Source organism: Eptatretus burgeri, chromosome 8 (genome assembly GCF_056783735.1).
Source record: "Eptatretus burgeri isolate ZD-2024b chromosome 8, Ebu_testis_v1, whole genome shotgun sequence".
NCBI classification, from domain to species: domain Eukaryota; kingdom Metazoa; phylum Chordata; class Myxini; order Myxiniformes; family Myxinidae; genus Eptatretus; species Eptatretus burgeri.
Genome location: NC_140968.1, coordinates 565,235 through 586,463, shown reverse-complemented (window position 1 = coordinate 586,463; position 21,229 = coordinate 565,235). Strand labels below are relative to the sequence as shown.

The window sequence follows — 21,229 nt, the reverse complement described above, 5'->3', positions numbered from 1 at the left end:
GCGACAGGAGAGGAAGTCTGTGAGCCATGAGTGGAGATGGCCTTGAATACCATGGGAAGAGAGTTTGGTGAGTAGGGCAGGGTGCCAGACTGTGTCAAAAGCACGTGATATGTCCAGGGATACGGCTTGGATTTCCTGTCTGGCATTGAGGACCTCCATCCATTGATGGGAGAGCAGAAGCAGCATATCCAGGGTAGAGTGACCTTGTCTGAAACCAAATTGATGATTGGAAATCAAGCCATTGGAGAAGAGGAAGGATTTCATATCTGAGGCGATGATGGATTCCATCACCTTGCTGATGATTGGGAGAAGGCTGATTGGTCTGTAGTTACAGGGATCTGTTTTTGCACCTTTTTTATGCAGGGCAGTGATGTTAGCAGATTTCCAAGCAGATGGCAGATGACCTTGGGCAAATGAGAGGGTGAATAGAACAGAGAGAGGGTGAGCAAGAGCAGAAGAGCAGGCTTTGAGGACACGTGGGCTGATGCCGTCTGGACCGGTTGCAGAATCTGACTCGAGGTTTGAAAGCAAGCTCTCCACCTTGTCAGGAGAAAAGGATACAGAGTCCAGGGACAGTTGGGTGCGACTGGGTAAAGTGGGTAGAGATAGTGATGGGTTTAGGACACAAGATTTAGCTGAAAACACCGAGTTTAGACATTCAGCTTTATCACGTGTGGAATCAGCAGTGCGGCCATTTGAGGTGAGGGAGGGGATGGAGGGGGAACATACACCAGAAACAGATTTGATTAAACGCCACCAGGATTTTGAGGAGGGAGAGAGGTTTGAGAGTTCAGACTTGAGATGAGAAAGATGTTGTTTTCTGGCTCTCCTGAGGGTAGATACACACTTGTTCCGAGCTTTGTGGAAAGAACTGAGATTGCCCTCAGTTGGGTTTGCTTTCCATGAGGCAAAGGCAAGTTGTTTCAGGACAACCTTCTCGATTGTCCGTTTCCATATTTGTTATAAAGAGCATACATAATAGATAGACAAGCCTGGTGTTGGCTTAGTGGTTCGGGTGGCAGCTTGGGATCCAAGTGTCCTGAGTTCAAGCCCCGCTGGCTGCTGAATTAATTACACCAGGAGGTTGACTCAGCCTGTCATCCTTCCGAGGTCGGCAAAATGAGTACCAGTGTACTGGTAAGGGGGACACTGCATCAGCGGCATAGCGCATCCCAACCAATGATGCAACCAGCAGCCACAGGCTGCACTCGATGGAGAGAGAGAATAGATGGACAGGAAGTTGTACCCCAGTAATTCACTGCACGAGATAGCCGACCTCCCACCGACAGTTTCACTTGGCCATACATCATAAATATATCCAGGGTGGGAAGTGAAGAGTGCAGTTCCCCATCTGGGAGGGGCAAAGTCACCGGAAGGTAATGTGAGCATTGGAGTGGAGACTCTGTCAGAATTAGCCTCCTCAGATGGCGTCCGTGATTTCTTAGGAACCTGTTGTGTCACAGAGTTATCCTTGGCTTGTTGGCTTCAGGGTTGGAGGTCAAGTGGAGGATATCCGAGCATCCCCCTCATGAGTCCCATGTGCTCCCTAAACTCATAACCATACATGTATGGATGAATATACATATTTTTATGGAAATGGCCCTTATTGGACTACTAAATATAGGATTAGCTCGGATCCCCCATTAAATGCATGTTTAGCTAGATTTTGTGGTAAAATTGACATTATATGTGTGTCGGGAGATGTAAGAGGCTGTTTTATTGTTTGAGCGGTGGTGGTGGAATGAGAGCTACCTCTTCTTCCTACCCCATCCCGGATGAGGCCCCGCCCAGTCGGCTGAGAGGGTGTGGCCAAAAAGAGGAAGTGAAACTAAGAGGAGGAGTTTGTCGGCTTCGCTGAGAGAGGTGTGCTCATGTGTCGAAGCGAGCGAACAAAAGAGTTCGTAAAAAGGTTCGGTGTGTGGAAACAGTCGGTCTCGAGGCGTGCTCGTGTTTCCACGGCGCCGCCATATTTTCACCAACAACAACATCCCCACAAACAAACACGATGGCATCCACGACAGCAGCAAAGTGATTTCAAACACGGCCGCGCATGACTTGCAAAACGGATCAAGACGACGAAAGGGGCGGAGCCAGCCGGGGGTGAAAGTTCAAGGGTGAAAGGGGCAAGCGCTGCCTTCGGGTGGCGAAGCCTACAGCGGCTTCACCCCTCCGGGCTATAAAAAGGCGCGTTTATACGCCGAGAGTCGAGTTGGTCGGAAGAGTTGGTCGGTGGAGGCAGTCGAGTTGGTGAGTCCAGTCAAGAGTTGGTCAGAGGAGTTGGTTGGAGGAGTGGAGTTAGTTCGTCGTTGGAGCCAGCCAAGTCACCAAGTGGTTGGTCGTTGTTGGTCGGTGGAGGCAGTCGAGTTGGTGAGAGAGAGTGGGTGAATGGAGTCGAGTTGGTGAGTCCAGTCGAGTGGAGAGTTGGTGGAGTCAAGTGGAGTTCGGGTCTGGAGACCAGAGTCGGGAGACGAGAATCAGAGTCGGGAGACGGCCGTGGAAAGTCGGGCGTGCTGCTAGGCCCTGGACCAACCAAGCCGCCGTTACAACAGCTGCCGCGTTGACAATAGAGACATACGGAGGGTCGCCGAACAAAAGACCCATTGAGTCACCTCAAGGGCGACAAAGGTAACCTGCCCAGCCTCACGGAGCTCCTTCGGTCATCCCAGCTCCGAGGAACTTTAAAGGCTTACGAGCCCAGTTCTATCTTTCTTTTTTGGGGTTTTTTGCATGAAAGTCTGTGGCGCCTTGTCCGTAAGTAGAATTGTTGTAAGTGCATGTACATAATAAATACATATCGGCTGTAGGTTTTTGCTCGTGTCATGTCCCCTATCCCCATTCATTGCATTGCTTTCGTGTAAAACTAAATGTCCCCATTGTTGAATGTCACCTGCTCGTTGCGTCCTTTCCTGCCATTGACTGCCATAATTGCGTTCGGATTAATTAGCTGGCTGATTAATAGCCGACGTACATCTGGTCCGACGGGGCTTGGCGATATAAAACCGCTCGGCAATCGCAAACGGAACGAGCTGCTTAAAACGGCTCATTTTTGTGCAGGCTCCGTTGAGGTGTAAATCCCCGGCATTTCTGTCTGCGCGAATGATTAGGTACATCGACAATTCGGCGATCGACCCTGTGGTGCGCGGACAGAAGAGTTGGCTGGTTTATGGTGTGGTTAACAGCACCCGTAGCTGGGTTTCGGCGTTGATCCGAAAAGCTGTGACTTGATTGCTCGTTCGGTGGGCGCGCATGGCCGCAATTTAGGTAGCGGAAAATCCACAACAATATATATATATATATATCAAAACATATGGAGTGTGACGAGCACTCCCCCGATCCCAATTAGACATAGTCCCACACCAAAGCATCACTTTCAACACAGAGGCCTCGGCCCAGAGACTCTGTCAAAAGACAAAGATTACATGGTCAACATCAGTTAAACATCAAATGTAGCCACCTATCCAGATGTTGGGCATTATTTACCCTCATCAGGACAGCATATCAATAAATATCTAACCAATGATGACCACATTTGCCGCTTTATACATCAGACGCACCTTCTGACTGTTATGGTGAGCATGGCCGCAAATTATGTCTCACACGGGAAAACAGCATAATCCACAAAGAACAACATTCTGTCTGCCACCCAGACGATTGTTCCTGCTAATACAAACCATTCAACCAGAAGGCAAGTGATGCAAATTGAAACATGTGGAGTGTAACGAGCACTCCCCCGTCTCCATTGGACATAGTCCTACACCAATGGACCATTTTCATGTAAAACAGCAGATATCCGTTTTGGAATGCTTTCTTGTAATGTCTGGAGAAATCCCACGAGGAGGTTGTTTCTTGCATTCAACAATGGTTCCTATAATTTATCTTTTTATTTTGGTTGTTTTTCGTTTTTCTTTCGTCCACATAATCCAAAGTCTTTGACCACCATATATTTTTTTCACAAAAACTGTAATTTCTCTCTTGTAGGTAATATAAACCCATTCGATGCCTAAAATATCAAACTCGACGAGACTCAAAATAATGGTTTTACACAAAGAAATCCATTCTCAGGGAGAAATATCTGGCAAAACACATTTCCAGAAGTGGCATTTAAGCAACAACAAATAAGCATAATGAGACCAGAGAAGTTAAAGATAAAAAATTGAATGGAATGCTAAAGTTCCTTAAGAAGTAGAAAACAAAAAAATCAAGTGGTAAACATACAGGTACTGTTTTGTTTGTGGGGGTAGATGGAGGAATTTCATAAGAAAGCTAGGATTGTGTAGAGTTGCTTAGCCCGTGGACGTGTAGGAGACATCTCAATGTAATTAAGTAGGAAAACTGTGAGCTTAAATGTTACTTGTCACCACACGGGGGGAGGTACGGTGTTAATTACATAGGGATTAAGGATAATTCCCCCAGTATGTAATTGTCCCTCTATGACGTTTCCCTATGTTTTTGTATTGCCAACCAGCAATTATAGAATTACGTTTTCGTAATGGCAACGACCATTGCAGCTGAGCTGCATGACCAGGTTGGAAGAAGCCCCACCTCCAAGGGGGACCGTGGGCGAAGTCATGCCCAAGAGGCTGATTGATGGGCGTGACGTGAGATGGGAGAAGAGGAAGAGTGGGTAGGAGGCAGCAGATCAAAGGGGATGTGGGGGGGAAGGAGCTCGTAGCACGAAAGGAACGCACGAGTGCGGAGCGAGTGTTGAACGGGTAGTTGAGGGAGGAAAGTGGCTACACGGAGGATCTCGCTTTGCTCTCTCGGCACGACGAAAGCTGCGCGATTCTCGTGCTCGTGCTGTGTGAATTTGCGGCATGCTGGGCAAGGCGCTAGCCATTGACTGTTCGGCTGAGCCGTGAAGAGTTTGCGTTTCCGAGGAGGGAAGAAAAGTGTGTTTCGTGGCCTGATCACGGGGACTCAGAAATCATCTTGTTGTGTGGGCCATCGTTGTGAACAGATTGGGTGCGGGAGAGGAACGGTCAGCATATTCACTCTTGAGAATAAGCTACACCGCAGTTCATTAGCCCCGACCTCGAGTGCCATCTCCGAATTGCATCCTGTACGTCTTCCTGCCCAGAGAGCGACTGGGTGCCATTTTGAGTGCATTTTCCCGTGCAGTGACAAAGCAGTTTGGTGACCTTTAAATTCGAGAAGCTCATCCCTAGGCACACAGCTCAGTGCCGGGATAAAGGAGGGATTTTTCATTTATTATTCTGTTCCCTTGTCTGTATTTAAGTCTGTGTGGAGGCACCTCAATTAGATTTAGATTTAGTTTACCTGCTTTGAATTATTATAATTTGAATTATTGTCAATGGACATATTTCATTACTGTCATAAAATTATTATTTGTTTTATTTTATTTGCTTGTGTCCATGTATCTGTTGTGGGTCAAGCATAACCCGTGTGCCACAGTCTTTACCGCCATTTCTTTCCCGCGCACACATCAATCTCCGAGATTCTCGGCTGTAAGCCTCCAAGGGAGAAGTTTGGCTATCTGTTCAGGTTGGGGTTAACACCCTGGACACAACAATACATAAGAACAAAATATTGGCACTCACCTCAAAGCTGTCCAGCCTGGATTCAAATCTCAGCTCAGATATAAAGTCATCCTTGTGTTTCACAGGCAGCATGATTCATCAATGTGTGGGACGTCCCTCAGATGGACGTTAAACTGGGCAGCCCCCACCTACCGGCATTAATTGGATGTTAAACTGGGTGTTTTGTCTACCGGCATTAGTTGATGGATGTTAAATTGGGTATCCCGTCTTCTCACATTTTTTGTCATGTCAGGCCAGATTAGATCGGTGACTTGTACAGGTACCATGCAAACCTGTACTCACCTGTTTCATGGTCGGGTTGTCGGCGAAGAAACCATCTTGCCCACCAGGTTTCCTCGTGAGAGTGTATGATATGGACACCCAGCAGGATTTAAAACAAAACCTAATAAGCGTCATATCTAGTGCCCAACACTGTCTGTGGACTTCTTCCTGCAGTTGGGTTACTTTTTTGTTTTATTTAGGAGATTGGTGGCAGGATTTGCACTCCGGGCACCGTAAAACCCTTCAACCTGCAATTAAAACACAACAAAAACGCAAAGAAAACTGAAAACCCAATCCGTGAGAGTACCTCCTGTGAAGCTGCCCTCCGCAGGGTAACTCACCGGACGATGGGATTTGGGCGAAGCCTTCAGGACCCCCCACTTTGATGATGGGAGGAAAACCCCAGGTAACCTTCCTACGTCAGATTGTGGTAGTGTGTGTCGGGGTTGTGCTGAGGTGTCTTCCACCAGATGGCGGTCTCTGTGGGTCAACCTGAGGCGGTCCATTTGGGTGGGTGCCTGGAATGTCCTATCCCTAAGAGAGGATGATCACCTGTCTCTATTATCATCTGAGCTCAAGCGTTTGAACATCAGTATTGCAGCACTCTCTGAGGGTCGGAGACCGATAGTGGCGAGATCATGGTGGGTGGTTACACCTACTATTATTCTGGTCGCTCTGATGGTTACCATGCCCAAGGAGTTGCTCTAGCTGTGTCCAATAAGCTGACTCCAATGATAATTGAGGTAACACCGGTCAATGAGCGTATTATGAGACTAAGGATTCGTCACCTCTTGGGTGTCGTTTCCCTTGTCTCTGCATATGCTCTGACTGAGGCGAGTGATCTCACCGTGAAGGACGCATTCTCTGCCACGCTCGAGTCTGTAGTTGATCAGTGCCCCAGGCGAGATACTCTTATAGAATTGGGGGATTTCAATGCATCGACTGGAACTAATAGGGATGGTTATGAGACATGTGTTGGTCCCCATGGATCTGGAACTGTGAACCAGAATAGCACAAATTTCCTTGACTTTGCAAGAAGTCATGGACTTAAGGTGGTTGATTCTTGGTTTCAGCGCCCACAGGCTGATCGCTGCACTTGGTATTCCAATGATGGTGTGGCAAAGGAGATTCACAATGTGCTCGTTGATGGTCGCTGAAGGATGATCTAGAACTGCAGGGTCTACCGGAGTGCTCAGTTCCTCAATACCGACCACTGGTAGCAATTCTTAAGTTGCAGCTTAAATCTGGGAGAATGGCACCATCTCGGCCTCGGCTGGATGTTGGCAAGCTCAAGGATGAGAGGCTAGCTGAGGAGTTTGCAAACAGGTTGAGTGGGAATTTGGGGGGTCTGGGTGCTTTGGGAGATCCTGAAGAGTTGTGGCGTGCCTTCAAGACCACTGCCCTTCATGTTGCCAGAGGATGTCTTGGAACTCAACATCGGGCGAAGAAGAATTTTGTCTCTCAAGGGATACTGGATACCATTGACCAGAGTCGCAAGGCCAGGCTTAATGGAAGAGCTGAGCTGTTCAGGGGGCTGAGGCGTAAAACTGAAAGTGCGCTGAGGGTAGACAAGGTGGCCTATGTGCGAGGAATCTGTGAGGGGGTGGAGCATCACCTGTGGCCAAGTGATTCTCATCCTGCTTACAGGGGAATTTGTGCATTGCGTTCCTCCAAACCCATCCCTTGGTGTACTGCAGTTACAGCAGAGTGTGGTCGGCTCTTGACAGAGGAGTCCGAAGTGAAGGCCCGCTGGGCCGGTTACTTTGAGCGGCTGTACCAGGCTGATCCACCAGCTGTCGAGTTGGATGTCAAAGGTGTTGCAATCCCTATTGCTGACTCTCTAATCAACTGTGATCCACCTTCGTTTGTGGAAACACAGGCTGCAGTGAACCAGTTGAAATGGGGTGAAGCTCCTGGGATGTGGCATTTGTTCCTTTTGTTGTGTTACCTCATGATCCGTTCAGTGTATTCGCTCTTCCATGAGCCTGGACTGTGTATACAAAAAAAGAAGAAAAAGCCAAGCAACAAATTACTCATCCCCAACGAATGTAAGGCAAGTATAAGGTGTGCGTAAGCAATTGCTCGCAATTCATGACGAGCTCTGCAATGTGACAATAAAAATGTTTAATTTCAAGGTGCCCAAGACTTTTGCACAGTACTCGACGTGTGAGGCAGGTTGTGCAAATGAAAACTTCTGGAGAGAGAATGGAATCGCTCAGTAAGAACAGTATATCGCTAGTGTCAGTGTGTTGATTTATTTGAGAATTTTAAAGTTGATGGTATTGAACGGCATCGGAGTGAGGTGAAGTGACAAGTGATGCCAGACAAATAAAATGCTGGCAAAACACGAATCCCAAATATTTTCCAGGTGTATTTCAAACACATTGACCGAACTACCTATGTTTAACATTCTGGTTTCGAATCGACTTTAAAATACAGCAACTCTGAACATTTTATGATGGTACACAAAGGTGCAACAATGGGACCTAGAGTCAAGGGGGGCATCTGTTGTGCATTAAGCTCTCGTGCATACCCCCCCCCCCCATCCCCATCCCCCCTCTCACCATCAATATACTGCATGCTCGTTTCCAAATCACCCTCCCCTCTCATTCACAACTGAAGAAGGTATGCTACATGCTCCAACAAACAGGGTACAATGCGTCCATCAGACATTCACCTCTGAATGAACACAATCTGCAGTAAAATTAACTCCTGAACTGACGTCGTTTGCGACTGGCACGCAGCCCGCGTTTGCGCCACCAGATGCACCTACTAATCTGCGATTCTGAACTAATGGTAACTTGTATCAATCTTCTATCAATAGTTTTAATTCTTGTGTACTTGGTAATAATTAGTGTTATATAATCAGTATACAAGTCATATAATTGCGTCAGGAAGGGCATCTGGCGTAAAAACCTATGCCAAATCATTATGCGGACAACAAAACAAATTTCCATACTGGATCGGTCGAGGCCCGGGTTACCAACGACCGCCACCGGTACCGGTGATCAGCAGGGTACCAGTGGAAATTGTGCTACTGCTGGGCGAAGGAGGAGAAGGAGACGGGGAAGGCGAGTCCGGAGGAAGTGGGAGAGGGGAAGGATAGAAGTGTGCAGGTGAGAGTTGGAACTCTGAATGTTGGGACGATGACTGGCAAAGGGCGAGAGTTGGCTGATATGATGGAGAGAAGAAAGGTGGACATACTGTGTGTACAAGAGACCAAGTGGATGGGGAGTAAGGCTCGGAGCATTGGAGGTGGTTTCAAACTGTTCTACCATGGTGTGGATGGGAGGAGAAATGGTGTCGGGGTAATCCTGAAGGAAGATTATGTCAAGAGGGTATTGGAGGTGAGGAGAGTGTCTGACCGAGTGATGAGTGTGAAGTTGGAAATTGAAGGGGTGATGATGAATGTCATCAGTGCATATGCCCCACATATGGGGTGTGAGATGGAGTATAAAGAAGATTTCTGGAGTGAGTTAGATGAAGTGGTGGAGAGAGTATCCAAGGATGAAAGAGTGGTGATTGGAGCAGATTTTAATGGGCATGTTGGGGAAGGGAATAAAGAGGATGAGGAGGTGATGGGTAGGTACGGTCTCAACAAGAGAAATGTGGAAGGGCAAATGGTGGTAGAGTTTGCAAAAAGAATGGAAATGGCAGTGGTGAACACGTATTTCAAGAAGAAGGAGGAACACAGGGTGACATACAAGAGTGGAGGAAAGTGCACACAGGTGGATTACATCTTAAGCAGGAGATGCAACCTGAAAGAGATTAGTGACTGTAAGGTGGTGGCAGGGGAGAGTGTAGCTCGACAGCATCGATTGGTGGTCTGTAGGATGACTTTAGAGGTGAGGTTGAGGAAGAGAGTGAGGACTGAACCAAGGACCAGATGGTGGAAGCTGAAGGAGGAAGACTGTTGCGTGAAATTTAGGGAGGAGGTGAGACAGGCGTTGGATGGTGGTAAAGATGGGTGGGATGATTGGGCAACGACAGCAGAAGTTGTGAGGGAGATAGCTAGGAAGGTACTTGTTGTGACATCTGGACAGACAAAGGAAGATAAGGAGACTTGGTGGTAGAATGAGGAAGTACAGGAAAGTATAAGGAAGAAGCGGTTGGCGAAAAAGAAGTGGGATAGTCAGAGAGAGATGAAGAAAGTAGGCAGGAGTACAAGGAGTGGTGGCGAAAGGCAAAGAGAGAGGTGGCAAAGGCCAAGGAAAAGGCATATGACGAGCTGTATGAGAAGTTGGATACAAAAGAAGGGAAAAAGGATTTATACCGATTGGCAAGACAGAGAGACCGAGCTGGGAAGGATGTACTGCAGGTTAGGGTGATAAAGGACGCAAATGGGAATGTGCTGACGAGCGAGGAGAGTGTGTTGAGAAGGTGGATGGAGTACTTTGAGGAGCTGATGAATGAAGAAAATGAGAGAGAGAAGGTTGGAAGAGGTGGAGATGGTGAATCTGGAAGTGCGGTGGATCAGTAAGGATGAAGTGAGGACTGCTATGAAGAAGATGAAAAGTGGAAAGGCGGTTGGCCCAGATGGTATACCAGTGGAGGCATGGAAGTGCTTAGGAGAGATGGCAGTGGGGTTGTTAACCAGATTGTTTAATAAAGTCTTGGAAAGTGAGAGGATGCCGGAGGAGTGGAGATTAAGTGTACTGGTTCCGATTTTCAAGAATAAGGGTGATATGCAGAGCTGTGGAAATTACAGAGGGATAAAGTTGTTAAGCCACACCATGAAGTTGTGGGAAAGAGTAGTGGAAGCTCGGTAGAGAGGAGAGGTGATGATCTGTGAGCAGCAATATGGGTTTATGCCAGGAAAGAGCATCACTGATGCAATGTTTGCTTTGAGAATGTTGATGGAGAAGTATAGGGAAGGCCAGAAGGAGTTACATTGTTTGTTTGTGGATTTAGAGAAAGCTTATGATAGGGTGCCAAGAGAGGAGTTGTGGCATTGTACGAGGAAGTCGAGAGTGGTGGAGAAGTATGTGAAGATCGTGCAGGATATGTATGAGGACAGTGTGACAGCGGTGAGGTGTGCGGTAGGAATGACGGACCGGTTTAAGGTTAAAGTGGGATTGCACCAAGGATCGACTCTGAGCCCTTTCCTGTTTGCAATGGTGATGGACAGGTTGACGGACGAGATTAGATTGGAGTCCCCATGGACTATGAAGTTCGCGGATGACATCATGATCTGTAGGGAGAGTAGGGAGCAGGCTGAGGCGAGCCTCGAGAGGTGGAGGTACGCACTGGAGAGAAGGGGAATGATAGTCAGTTGGAGTAAGACGGAGTACATGTGCGAAAATGAGAGGGAGGGTGGTGGTATGGTGCGGTTGCAAGGAGTTGAGGTGGGGAAGGTGGATGGGTTTAAATACTTGGGATCAACTGTCCAAAGTAACGGAGAGTGTGGGAGAAAGTGAAAAAGAGAGTGCAGGCAGGATGGAGTGGTTGGAGAAGAGTTGCAGGAGCGATTTGTGACAGAAAGGTAGCTGCAAGAGTGAAGGGGAAAGTATAAAAGATGGTAGTGAGACCAGCTATGTTGTATGGTTTGGAGGCGGTGGCACTAACAAAAAGACATGAAGCGGAGCTGGAGGTGGCAGAGTTAAAGATGCTGCGATTCTCGTTGGGAGTGACGAGGATGGACAGGATAAGGAATGAGTATATTAGAGGGACAGTGCAGGTAGGACGGTTTGGAGACAAAGTGAGAGAGGCGAGATTGAGATGGTTTGGACATGTGCTCAGGAGGGAAGCGGAGTATATCGGGAGAAGGATGTTGAAGATGGAGCCGCCAGGCAGGAGGAGAAGCGGAAGGCCAAAGAAGAGGTTCATGGATACGGTGAGGGCGGATATGCGGGTGGTTGGAGTGTCAATGGAAGATGTGGAGGACAGAGCGAAATGGAGACGGTTGATCCGCTGTGGCGACCCCTAACGGGAGCGAGCCGAAAGAAGAAGAAGAATTAGTGTAAAAGTAGTTGATGAAAACATGTCACCTGGCCTTTTGAGGTTCTCTACAATAATTTAGACCTTTCAAATTAACAATTATATCGAAGATAAGAAATAAAAAAAAGAGGTTAATTTATCGATACTTTTGGAGGGCCACATTTGTTTGTGTGTCTGTGTGTGTGTGTGTGTCACCATTTTTCTCAGAGATGGCTGAACAGATCTTCGTCAAACTTTCAGAGTTCATCAGAGAGTGCTGGGGAGTGTTTTAGGCCAAAAAAAAATTTAATTAAAAAAAAACAAAAACCTTTTTTGGGGATTTTTATATTTCATCTCTCTCCTGTCTTAGCCTTTGAGGCTATGTGAAAGGTAATATTTAACGATCCCTGACCCCATTTTTTCGTGTAGACCCCATTTCCATCCCTGACCCCATTCCTTAATGGGTGTCGGGAAGAGTTTTAGGCACCCACGAAAAATAGAAAGAAAAAAAAAAGCCATTATCTTCAAAATGCCAACAGAGGTAGAACAAGACGACGTGTCTCTCTCCCAAGACGTGTCTGACTCCCAAGTATCTCTCCCTGGTTACTCCCTCTTACGGTATGACAGACCTGAGCCTCGTCCTGGTGGAGGTGTTGCTCTCTTCATCAAAGACTCTATTCCTCACTCTCCCTGCACTGCTCTCACTCCCCCACACCCCCAGGAATACCTCTGGCTTCGGCTTCCCCTCCACTCCCACCTCATGTTTATATGTGTACTGTACCGTCCACCGAACAGTGATTACTCCATCTACACCTCACTCTCCGAAAACATGGACCATCTTCTATCTTCTCATCCAAACTCTCTCTTCCTCTTATGTGGCGACTTCAATTGTCATCACGCCAGTTGGCTAGGTGTGGGTACCTCTCTCACCTGCCATGGGACATCAGCAAAAGCTTTCTGTGACTCATTGGGACTGACTCAATAGGTCAACTTCCCGACCCGGATCTCAACCAATGGTACTCCATCTCTTCTGGATCTGATTTTGACAAATTTCCCTGACAATATCTGCTGCTCTTCCTTCGCTCCAATTGGTTCTTCTGACCACGTCCTTGTTAAAGTGGACATCTCTCTGGCTGTTATCAGAGAACCACCTCACCGCCGTCGAGTCTGGCATTTCACTCAAGCCGACTGGCAGGGTCTCCGAGCAGCCATCAAACTTACAGACTGGTCTCCTATCACTACTTTCTCAAACATCAACTCATCCTGGGAATTCTTTCAAAGAAACTTGCTCTCCCTCATGCACAGATTTATCCCCTCTCGTGTTCAGCTGTCTTACCCTTCCTCCCGCCCTTGGTTTACTGAAGCTTGTGGCGAGGCAGTTGTCCTGAAACAACTTGCCTTTGCCTCATGGAAAGCAAACCCAACTGAGGGCAATCTCAGTTCTTTCCACAAAGCTCAGAACAAGTGTGTATCTACCCTCAGGAGAGCCAGAAAACAACATCTTTCTCATCTCAAGTCTGAACTCTCAAACCTCTCTCCCTCCTCAAAATCCTGGTGGCGTTTAATCAAATCTGTTTCTGGTGTATGTTCCCCCTCCATCCCCTCCCTTACCTCAAATGGCTGCACTGCTGATTCCACACGTGATAAAGCTGAATGTCTAAACTCGGTGTTTGCAGCTAAATCTTGTGTCCCAAACCCATCACTATCTCTACCCACTTTACCCAGTCGCACCCAACTGTCCCTGGACTCTGTATCCTTTTCTCCTGACAAGGTGGAGAGCTTGCTGTCAAACCTCGAGTCAGATTCTGCAACCGGTCCAGACGGCATCAGCCCACGTGTCCTCAAAGCCTGCTCTTCTGCTCTTGCTCACCCTCTCTCTGTTCTATTCACCCTCTCATTTTCCCAAGGTCATCTGCCATCTGCTTGGAAATCTGCTAACATCACTGCCCTGCATAAAAAGGTGCAAAAACAGATCCCTGTAACTACAGACCAATCAGCCTTCTCCCAATCATCAGCAAGGTTATGGAATCCATCATCGCTTCAGACATGAAATCCTTCCTCTTCTCCAATGGCTTGATTTCCAATCATCAATTTGGTTTCAGACCAGGTCACTCTACCCTGGATATGCTGCTACTGCTCTCCCATCAATGGATGGAGGTCCTCAATGCCAGACAGGAAATCCGAGCCGTATCCCTGGACATATCACATGCTTTTGACACAGTCTGGCACCCTGCCCTACTCACCAAACTCTCTTCCCATGGTATTCAAGGCCATCTCCACTCATGGCTCGCAGACTTCCTCTCCTGTCGCAGTCAACGTGTGGCCCTAAATGGAGTTTTTTCATCCCCTCTTCCTGTGCAGGCTGGAGTTCCTCAAGGTAGCGTTCTGGGCCCTGTTCTTTTTCTGGTTTTCATCAATGATCTCTCGGACTCTCTGGAAAATCCTCTATTTCTCTTTGCCGATGACTCCACCCTCTGCCGTACCATCTGTCATCCCTCAGACCGGCAAGCAGCAGCTTCTTCGCTCACTGCAGATCTGGATAAAATCACAAACTGGTCCAACACGTGGAACATGTCTTTCAATCCAGACAAATCTCACACTCTCACTATGTCTCTTCGAAAGGACCATTTACAAAACCCCCCCATCCACTTTCTCAACAATCCTCTGGAAGAAGTCTTTTCTTTCAAGCTTCTGGGTCTCACTATCTGCCAAGACCTTTCCTGGGAAAGTCACATTTCCAACCTTGCCTCAAAAGCCAGTCGCCGACTGGGAATCCTCCGTCGTGCAAAGTCCTTCCTCGGCCCTCTTGAGCTCCTGACCACTTACAAAGCTTTTGTCCGTAGCCTGATGGAGTACTGCTCTCCCCTCTGGGCTGGTGCTCCTGCCTCCCACCTTTCTCGACTTCACGCTGTCGAAACCAGGGCTTTTAAGATCATTGGCATCTCCCGCAATGAAGCTGAGTCTTTGGGCCTCTCACTCAATCACCGCAGGTTGGTCGGTGGTCTTTCTGTCTTCTACCGACTCCTCTCCAGCCTTGCCCCCCTGCTCTCTCTGCGATTTGTCCCAACCACATTTCCACAGGGTGCTCAAGGTCCGCCAACAACCCCCTTCTGGTAAAACTACCAAAATCACGAATCACTGCTCATCTTCACTCTTTCATTCCTCTTTTTTCCCGCCTTTGGAATAAACTTCCTCACTCTATTCTTTCCCATTCTTCCCTCCAGGCTTTCAAAACAGCTGTTCACCACCACCTCTTATCTTCCCCCATCCAAATCCTCGATCTTTTCTACCCCCGATAATCCACCCAAGCCCACTTCCTTCAATTCTCCTGCTTTCCTTCCTGAAAGTCCCTGTAATGTCCATCTTCTCCTCGCCATGTTCCACGTCCCATCCCCATCCCTCTCCCTTCCACAGTTCACCTGTGTCTGTTCCCCAATGTTTTGTCCCTTCCACTCCCGCCCCTCTTGTCTCATGCCTCCTTGCTGTGAGTTGTGTGTTAGCTCTCATACGAGCCTCGACCAAGGTATACAAAAAAAAAAAAAAAAAAAAAAAAAAAAAAAACAGCACCAGGCAACGTCGGGTACACCTTTGCAAGTTTTCGATAAAATAATTAATGGAATTCAAACTTCAACTGTATTACATGAAAACAACAATCCATGACTCTCACCAAGGTGTACAATTTGTGAGAGTCCCCTAAAAAACAAAATTAAAATCAGTGAACATGCATAGGAAGATCGCTCAGATTGGAAAATATACACCAACAACAACTGCATGCACAATTTACAGTACCTGCAATTCCTGTTGATCAAACATGCGTAACCATTCGAGGTGGATCACGGCTGCCAAACCCTGCCGAAACGCCAGGCAGTGTGGCCGCATCTGACGGTTGAGCCGATAGTCAGCAACAAGGTGGATATATGCGATGCGGTTTGCATTGGTAACCGGAATGTCCTTCCCACCTGACTTAAGCTCCACCACCTATCAACGTCATTAAGAAGTTGCAAAAATAAAAACGTTAATGCTTCAAATTTTTTTGAAAGATTGGAAAGAAAATGTTGGTTTAAAACTTTCGCCAACTGTTTTGGCATGGACAATACCTCACCTGTGCCTCCCCAAGCTCATTGTTTACTACGGTGAAATTGAGCCCCAACTCCTCCACATCTGCGTGGTACGTCTTCAGAAACAGAAGGTTACGGTACATCTCTGGATCCAGCGATGCCAGATGATGAATGTCCACATCTCCTGTGGTTCCCAAGAGCTTGGAGAGGAAAAAGCTGGCAAATGGCAACTCCACCAGCATGTTCTCAAAGAGAGCCTGGGACATAGCAGATATATGAGGGTGAGGCAAAAAGTATCTGCAATGATTTATTAAAAATTGTGTTGTGTTGACTACATTGCTTATTGTACTAGTGGGTACAAGCTCGAACTGTCTGTGCTATTGTGAAGCAGTTTCAACGTTGAGCAGTCAGTAGTTGTGTCGTTGTAAGGGAGTTAATATTGTTACGAATCTGGCAGCCATGAGCACTCAACATTCAGGTCCTTATAGAACAGTTATATCAGTAAGTGTGTGTATATAGTCATTCCACCTCATATCACCAGAGGCCTCCCAGCTGACCCCCTCAGATTTACTTTAAACTTTCATAAAATAGATCCCAGGTATCAAAATGAAGGTGTGAAAAATTTTAGGTCCATAGATGCGGTCAACTCCGAGATATTGAGGGTTGAAAATGTGGTTGTGGCCCTATTTTTATGGTCGTTGCGAGCATCACAAAATGAACGGCTACGTTTTAAACTCCCACAACTTTTTAAATATTAATACTAGAGCCTTGAAATTTTCAGAGATTATTTTTCTATAACTGCTCTGTAAGAAACGAACATAGAACAGAGTATACCTCTATTAATTTTTATGACCTGATCAGTTGAAACCCAGAAAAAAAAAAATGTTGATTTTGTATGAAGACCCAACTTTGAGGCCCCATATATTTTTATTGACTCATCCCAGAAGCTTGAAATTTTTTCAGGTAACAACTGTATGGTAGTAGTATTCAAATACATGTTTACTTTTCTTAATCAGTCATATATAATACAGTCATGATCCCTGAAAAATTGAAATTTTTCATTTTTCCCCGAAATTCAGGTGAGGATTGCAAATATATGACAAGGTATACCACTTCAAATTGTTCACCATTGTAAAGAGCATATTCAAGTTTACAAAAGTGTCAAATATCAAAGTGGTATAATGTTTCTATCAATATTTTTAAAATAGTCGAATAAATGATGTTCTGCCAGTGCTGTGCGCGTTGTGTGTGCTATTTAATGAACAGTCCTTTTACATGTAGTACATGTATATACAATGTACATACATATCATCTGCTAGTAGGATACCATGAACACAATACTTTGAAATTTGAATTTGTAATTCTTTGTTTCTCATTTGTAAATAGCACGAGCTTAACTCATCTGGCTGGGGCTAAAAATAGAACTCAGGAATAGTAGCTGATCTGCTGATGTCAGCAGTGTATATAGTTACATTCAAGGGAGGACATTTGTTGGGTTCCTTTGGTCCATGTGATGAAAGTTATTGATGCTACCCTAACGTCAACTGGGAGGCAGTACAAGCTCGCACCTGACTTGGAAAAGCAGATAAAGGACCGATTCAAATCAATTACGTGAAATGTTTTATGACATTGTTATTGCGGTATGTGATATATTTTTGTATTATTAATTTGAATCATAGAACTAATCATTCATGATTACCATGGTGCCTACACCATGCACACACTTCATGAATTCACGACTGTGTTAACAACAGTTTTAAAAAAAATAGAAAAAATATATTTTTTAAATATACCACTTTGATATTTAACACTTTTGTAAACTTTAATATGCTCTTTCCAATGGTGAACAATTTGAGGTGGTATACCTTGTTATATATTTGCAATCCTCACCTGAATTTCGGGGAAAAATGAAAATTTTCAATTTTTCAGGGATCATGACTGTATTATATATGACTGATTAAGAAAAGTAAACATGTATTTGAATACTACTACCATACAGTTATTAAATGAAAAAAGTTCAAGCTTCTGGGATGGGTCAATAAAAATATATGGGGTCTCAAATTTGGGTCTTCATACAAAACCAACATTTTTTTCTGCATTTCATCAGGTCATAAAATTTAAAAGAGGTATACTCAGTTTTATGTTTATTTCTAACAGAACAGTTATAGAAGAATAATCTCTGAAAATTTCAAGGCTCTAGCATCAATATTGTTGCGGTTGAGGAAATTCGCAAACCACCATTCAGGTCCCGTAGGTGAGATATCTCTGTAAGTACATGTGTCGTTTGCCCCAAACCCGTTGTTTAGAGGGAATAAATGTGATTCATTCGGGCTGCGACCCTTTGAGATAGCCGTTTTTCTGTTCCACCTTTATTTTGAACCAACCACGTCTCAACCGCCATCACACAACAACCACCAACCACAACTCCGCTTCACAACAACAACAACGCCAACAGCCACGATCTTTACCTTCACAACTCGCTCCCGCAAACATCGTATCACCGCCATTCCAAACGGCACCATGGCCATAAACCACCACCATAAACCCTCCACCACCTTCACCTCTCTCCTTCTGCGGCCATTCCCGCACCACCTGTGAGCACAGAGCGTCAGGCTGTCCTGGGCTCGTACGGGACGCGCGCCGAGCCAAGAGTGCAAAATGCGGCCTTTCTGAGGAGAATTCGGATCAGGAATCCTACACACCCACTTCTGATCCGTCCAATCAGCAAGCGCGGGGCGGTTTGGCCCCGCCTCCAGGCGAGTCGGTGTAGAATCGAGATATGCAAATTCTAGGATCAGGGGAGACTCACGCCCCTTTTTCTCCGTCCAATGGGCGAGCGTGGCTCCACCCCCGAGCTCGTTCTGATCCAGAAATTTGCATATGGGTTCTCCTGCCGGCCTATAAAGCGCCGAGCGCGGGGCGAATTTGGGCAGTCTGTCGGGGTTCGGAGTCTGTCGGGGAGCTGCAGAGAGAGGAAGCCTGGAGCTTGGAGCAAGGTCGAGTCGGTTTGAGCGCAGAGTCGGCCTTGGAGGAGCGGGGAGTCGGCCTTGGAAGGGCGAAGAGAGTTTTGGGGCAGAGTCGGGTTGGAGCGCGGAGTGGAGTCGGGAGGCGAGGGCGTACAGGTGGTTTGCTGCAGTCGGCTAAGGAGAATGGGGGAAGAGACCGAGTAGCTCGGGTCCGAGGCAAGGAAGACGGCGGTCGGCGACGAGCTCACGGTGGAATCGCTCGTCGCGGGACCCAAGCAAGCCAGCTATACGCTTTCCCCAGAGCATCAACAATTCCCCACCTTTTCCCCCCGCGCTGAGATAGTGCGAAAAGGGGGCCCCGTTCCTACCCCACTCCAAGCAGTGCCAACGAAACCCGCGAAGGAGCACGAGGTCGGGGCACCGCCGCGCCGCCACATTTGCGGCTCATCACAAAGACACGGGTAGGATCCACCCGGTCTCGCAGACCTGACCGCTCTTTCAGGTCCCGCGCAAATATTGGCCTACAGGCCCCGTCTGCCCCCTTGTCTTTGAGGGTAGCCCTTTTCTTTTGCTTTTGAGTAAATGTGTTGTTGGTGCCGTCTGTAAAGTAAAACTGTAAGTGTTGCCGTGTGCTCGCGTAGTCGGTTGTAGATCTGCATTGTTGTGTTTCTTTTGCAGCATTTGATATATGTGCATTCTGTTTAATTGCATATGTGTGCTCTCCGCGTGCCGCGGAATAAATGTGCATCATGTTGAACTGTTTTCCCGTTTCGCTTCGTCTTTTCTTTAATTGAATCTCCATCTTGCTTCACGTAAAGGGTTGGTAGTGGGCTTAATACGCTTGATAATTAATCAGAACCGTCGAGGCCGACGATTTGGGACGAGGCCGCTCGGTTATCCCGATAGTACGGAACGGGTCGCTTAAGTGGCCCGTGTCCGGAGTCGACCTGCGGCGAGGTGCGATCGCCCAGTCTACCCTCCGCGTGGGTACTTAGGTAGGCAGAGTTTGGCGAACAACCCTATCCCACGCGGGGGGCCGATTGGCACGATCGTGGTGAGGCGGAAAGGCCCACCCGTGACTAGCTCCCGGCGTTAGTCCGAGAGGGTCACGACAGAATTGTCCGTCCGGTGGGGGACGTGGCGCGATTCGAGTTACGTGGCCGTTCGCACGCCGGCGGGCGCGAATTCGCAACAATATTAAAAAAAGTTGTGGGAGTTTAAAAGTAGCCGTTCCTTTTGTGATGCTCGCAACGAGCATAAAAATTGGGCCACAACCACATTTTCAACCCTCAATATCTCGGAGTTGACCGCATCTATGGACCTAAAATTTTACGCAGGTTCATTTTGATACCTGGGAACTATTTTATGAAAGTTTAAAGTAAATCTGAGGGGGCCAACTGGGAACATTTTCTTAAATTTGGTGATTTCAGATGGAATGACTCTACAGTTCGGTCCCCCTACCTGTGTCTAACAGGAATTACATGTGTGTGCTGCGGAGTTTCATTTACAACAAATCTCCTTCACTTCACTTCACACACTGACGCCATTGCCCACGTGTGTTCAGCCACGTACTTGGGCGGAGATTTCCATTGCCTCAGACCGGGACTCCGCCCAGGAAGGCACGGGCGTGCCCCTTGTCCAATCACGCCACAGAGGGCGACTTTCCCATGACACGGCGGCCAATGAGGGTTGAGATGGCCACAGAAGGCGACTTTCCCATGACACGCCGGCCAATGAGGGTTGAGATGGCCACAGAGAGTGACTTTCCCACGGCCCCGTCCAATGAGGGTGGAGATCGCCTCAGACGGCGATTTTCTCACCCCGAGGGAAAAGGAATATAAAGGAAAGCCAGGCTGGGAGCGTAGGTCATCGTCATCTTGGAGGTCGCGGGTCTTGATGCTGGCTGGTTCGTCTGGTCCTGGGTCATCGTCGTCTCTGATCTTCTCCTTGGTCTTGGTCGATTGGTGTGTGGCCGGTTGGAGAGCGCGGTACCTGGTGCTTGGAGCGGCATCGTGCTGCGTGTCCGAGTCCCGCAGAGCCGGATCGTCGAAGACCACACGAGGTGGACAGGTCCAAGCACAGGCTCTGGTCTCCAACTCACCTTTCCTCGAGCTGGAAGCCTTCAATAAAGACCCAACAGGGTCCATTTCTGTGTGTGCCTGTCTGTGTGTGGGCCTGTCTTCAAGTAGAATTGTGCAAGTGCTTTCTTTTGCTCATTGGACATTGCATTTCTCATAGTCGTGATAGCTCTGCTCTTTGTGTGCTTCCCCTCCCTAATTATTGTAAAACAAATACCCCTATTGTTGAATGTACCAGCTCGTTTCTGTGCTTCTTTCATTGGCTGAGCACGGTGCGTGTTGGGAAATTGGGAAAGGGTAAATTGTGCCTTTGGACCGACGGGTCTTGGTAACCATCCGCTCGGGTTACGCACGGTTCGAGCAGGGTAACGGCTCGTTCCGCTCGAGGCCTG

The 21,229-nt window shown here is 47.3% G+C and overlaps 1 protein-coding gene across 9 annotated transcripts in view; it reads right to left on the bottom strand.

The window, feature by feature from the left end:
• The window catches only part of UBE3C (ubiquitin protein ligase E3C), a 191,765-nt gene that overhangs the window by 41,413 nt on the left and 129,123 nt on the right, over nucleotides 1-21,229 (bottom strand). For all 9 annotated transcript variants that reach the window (XM_085890523.1, XM_085890527.1, XM_085890522.1 and 6 more), the window contains 2 exons: nucleotides 15,838-16,050; nucleotides 15,525-15,713 (listed from right to left, as the gene is read on the bottom strand). In XM_085890523.1, coding sequence (XP_085746649.1) covers nucleotides 15,525-15,713; nucleotides 15,838-16,050 — 402 coding nt within the window. The remainder of the gene's footprint in view (nucleotides 1-15,524; nucleotides 15,714-15,837; nucleotides 16,051-21,229) is intronic.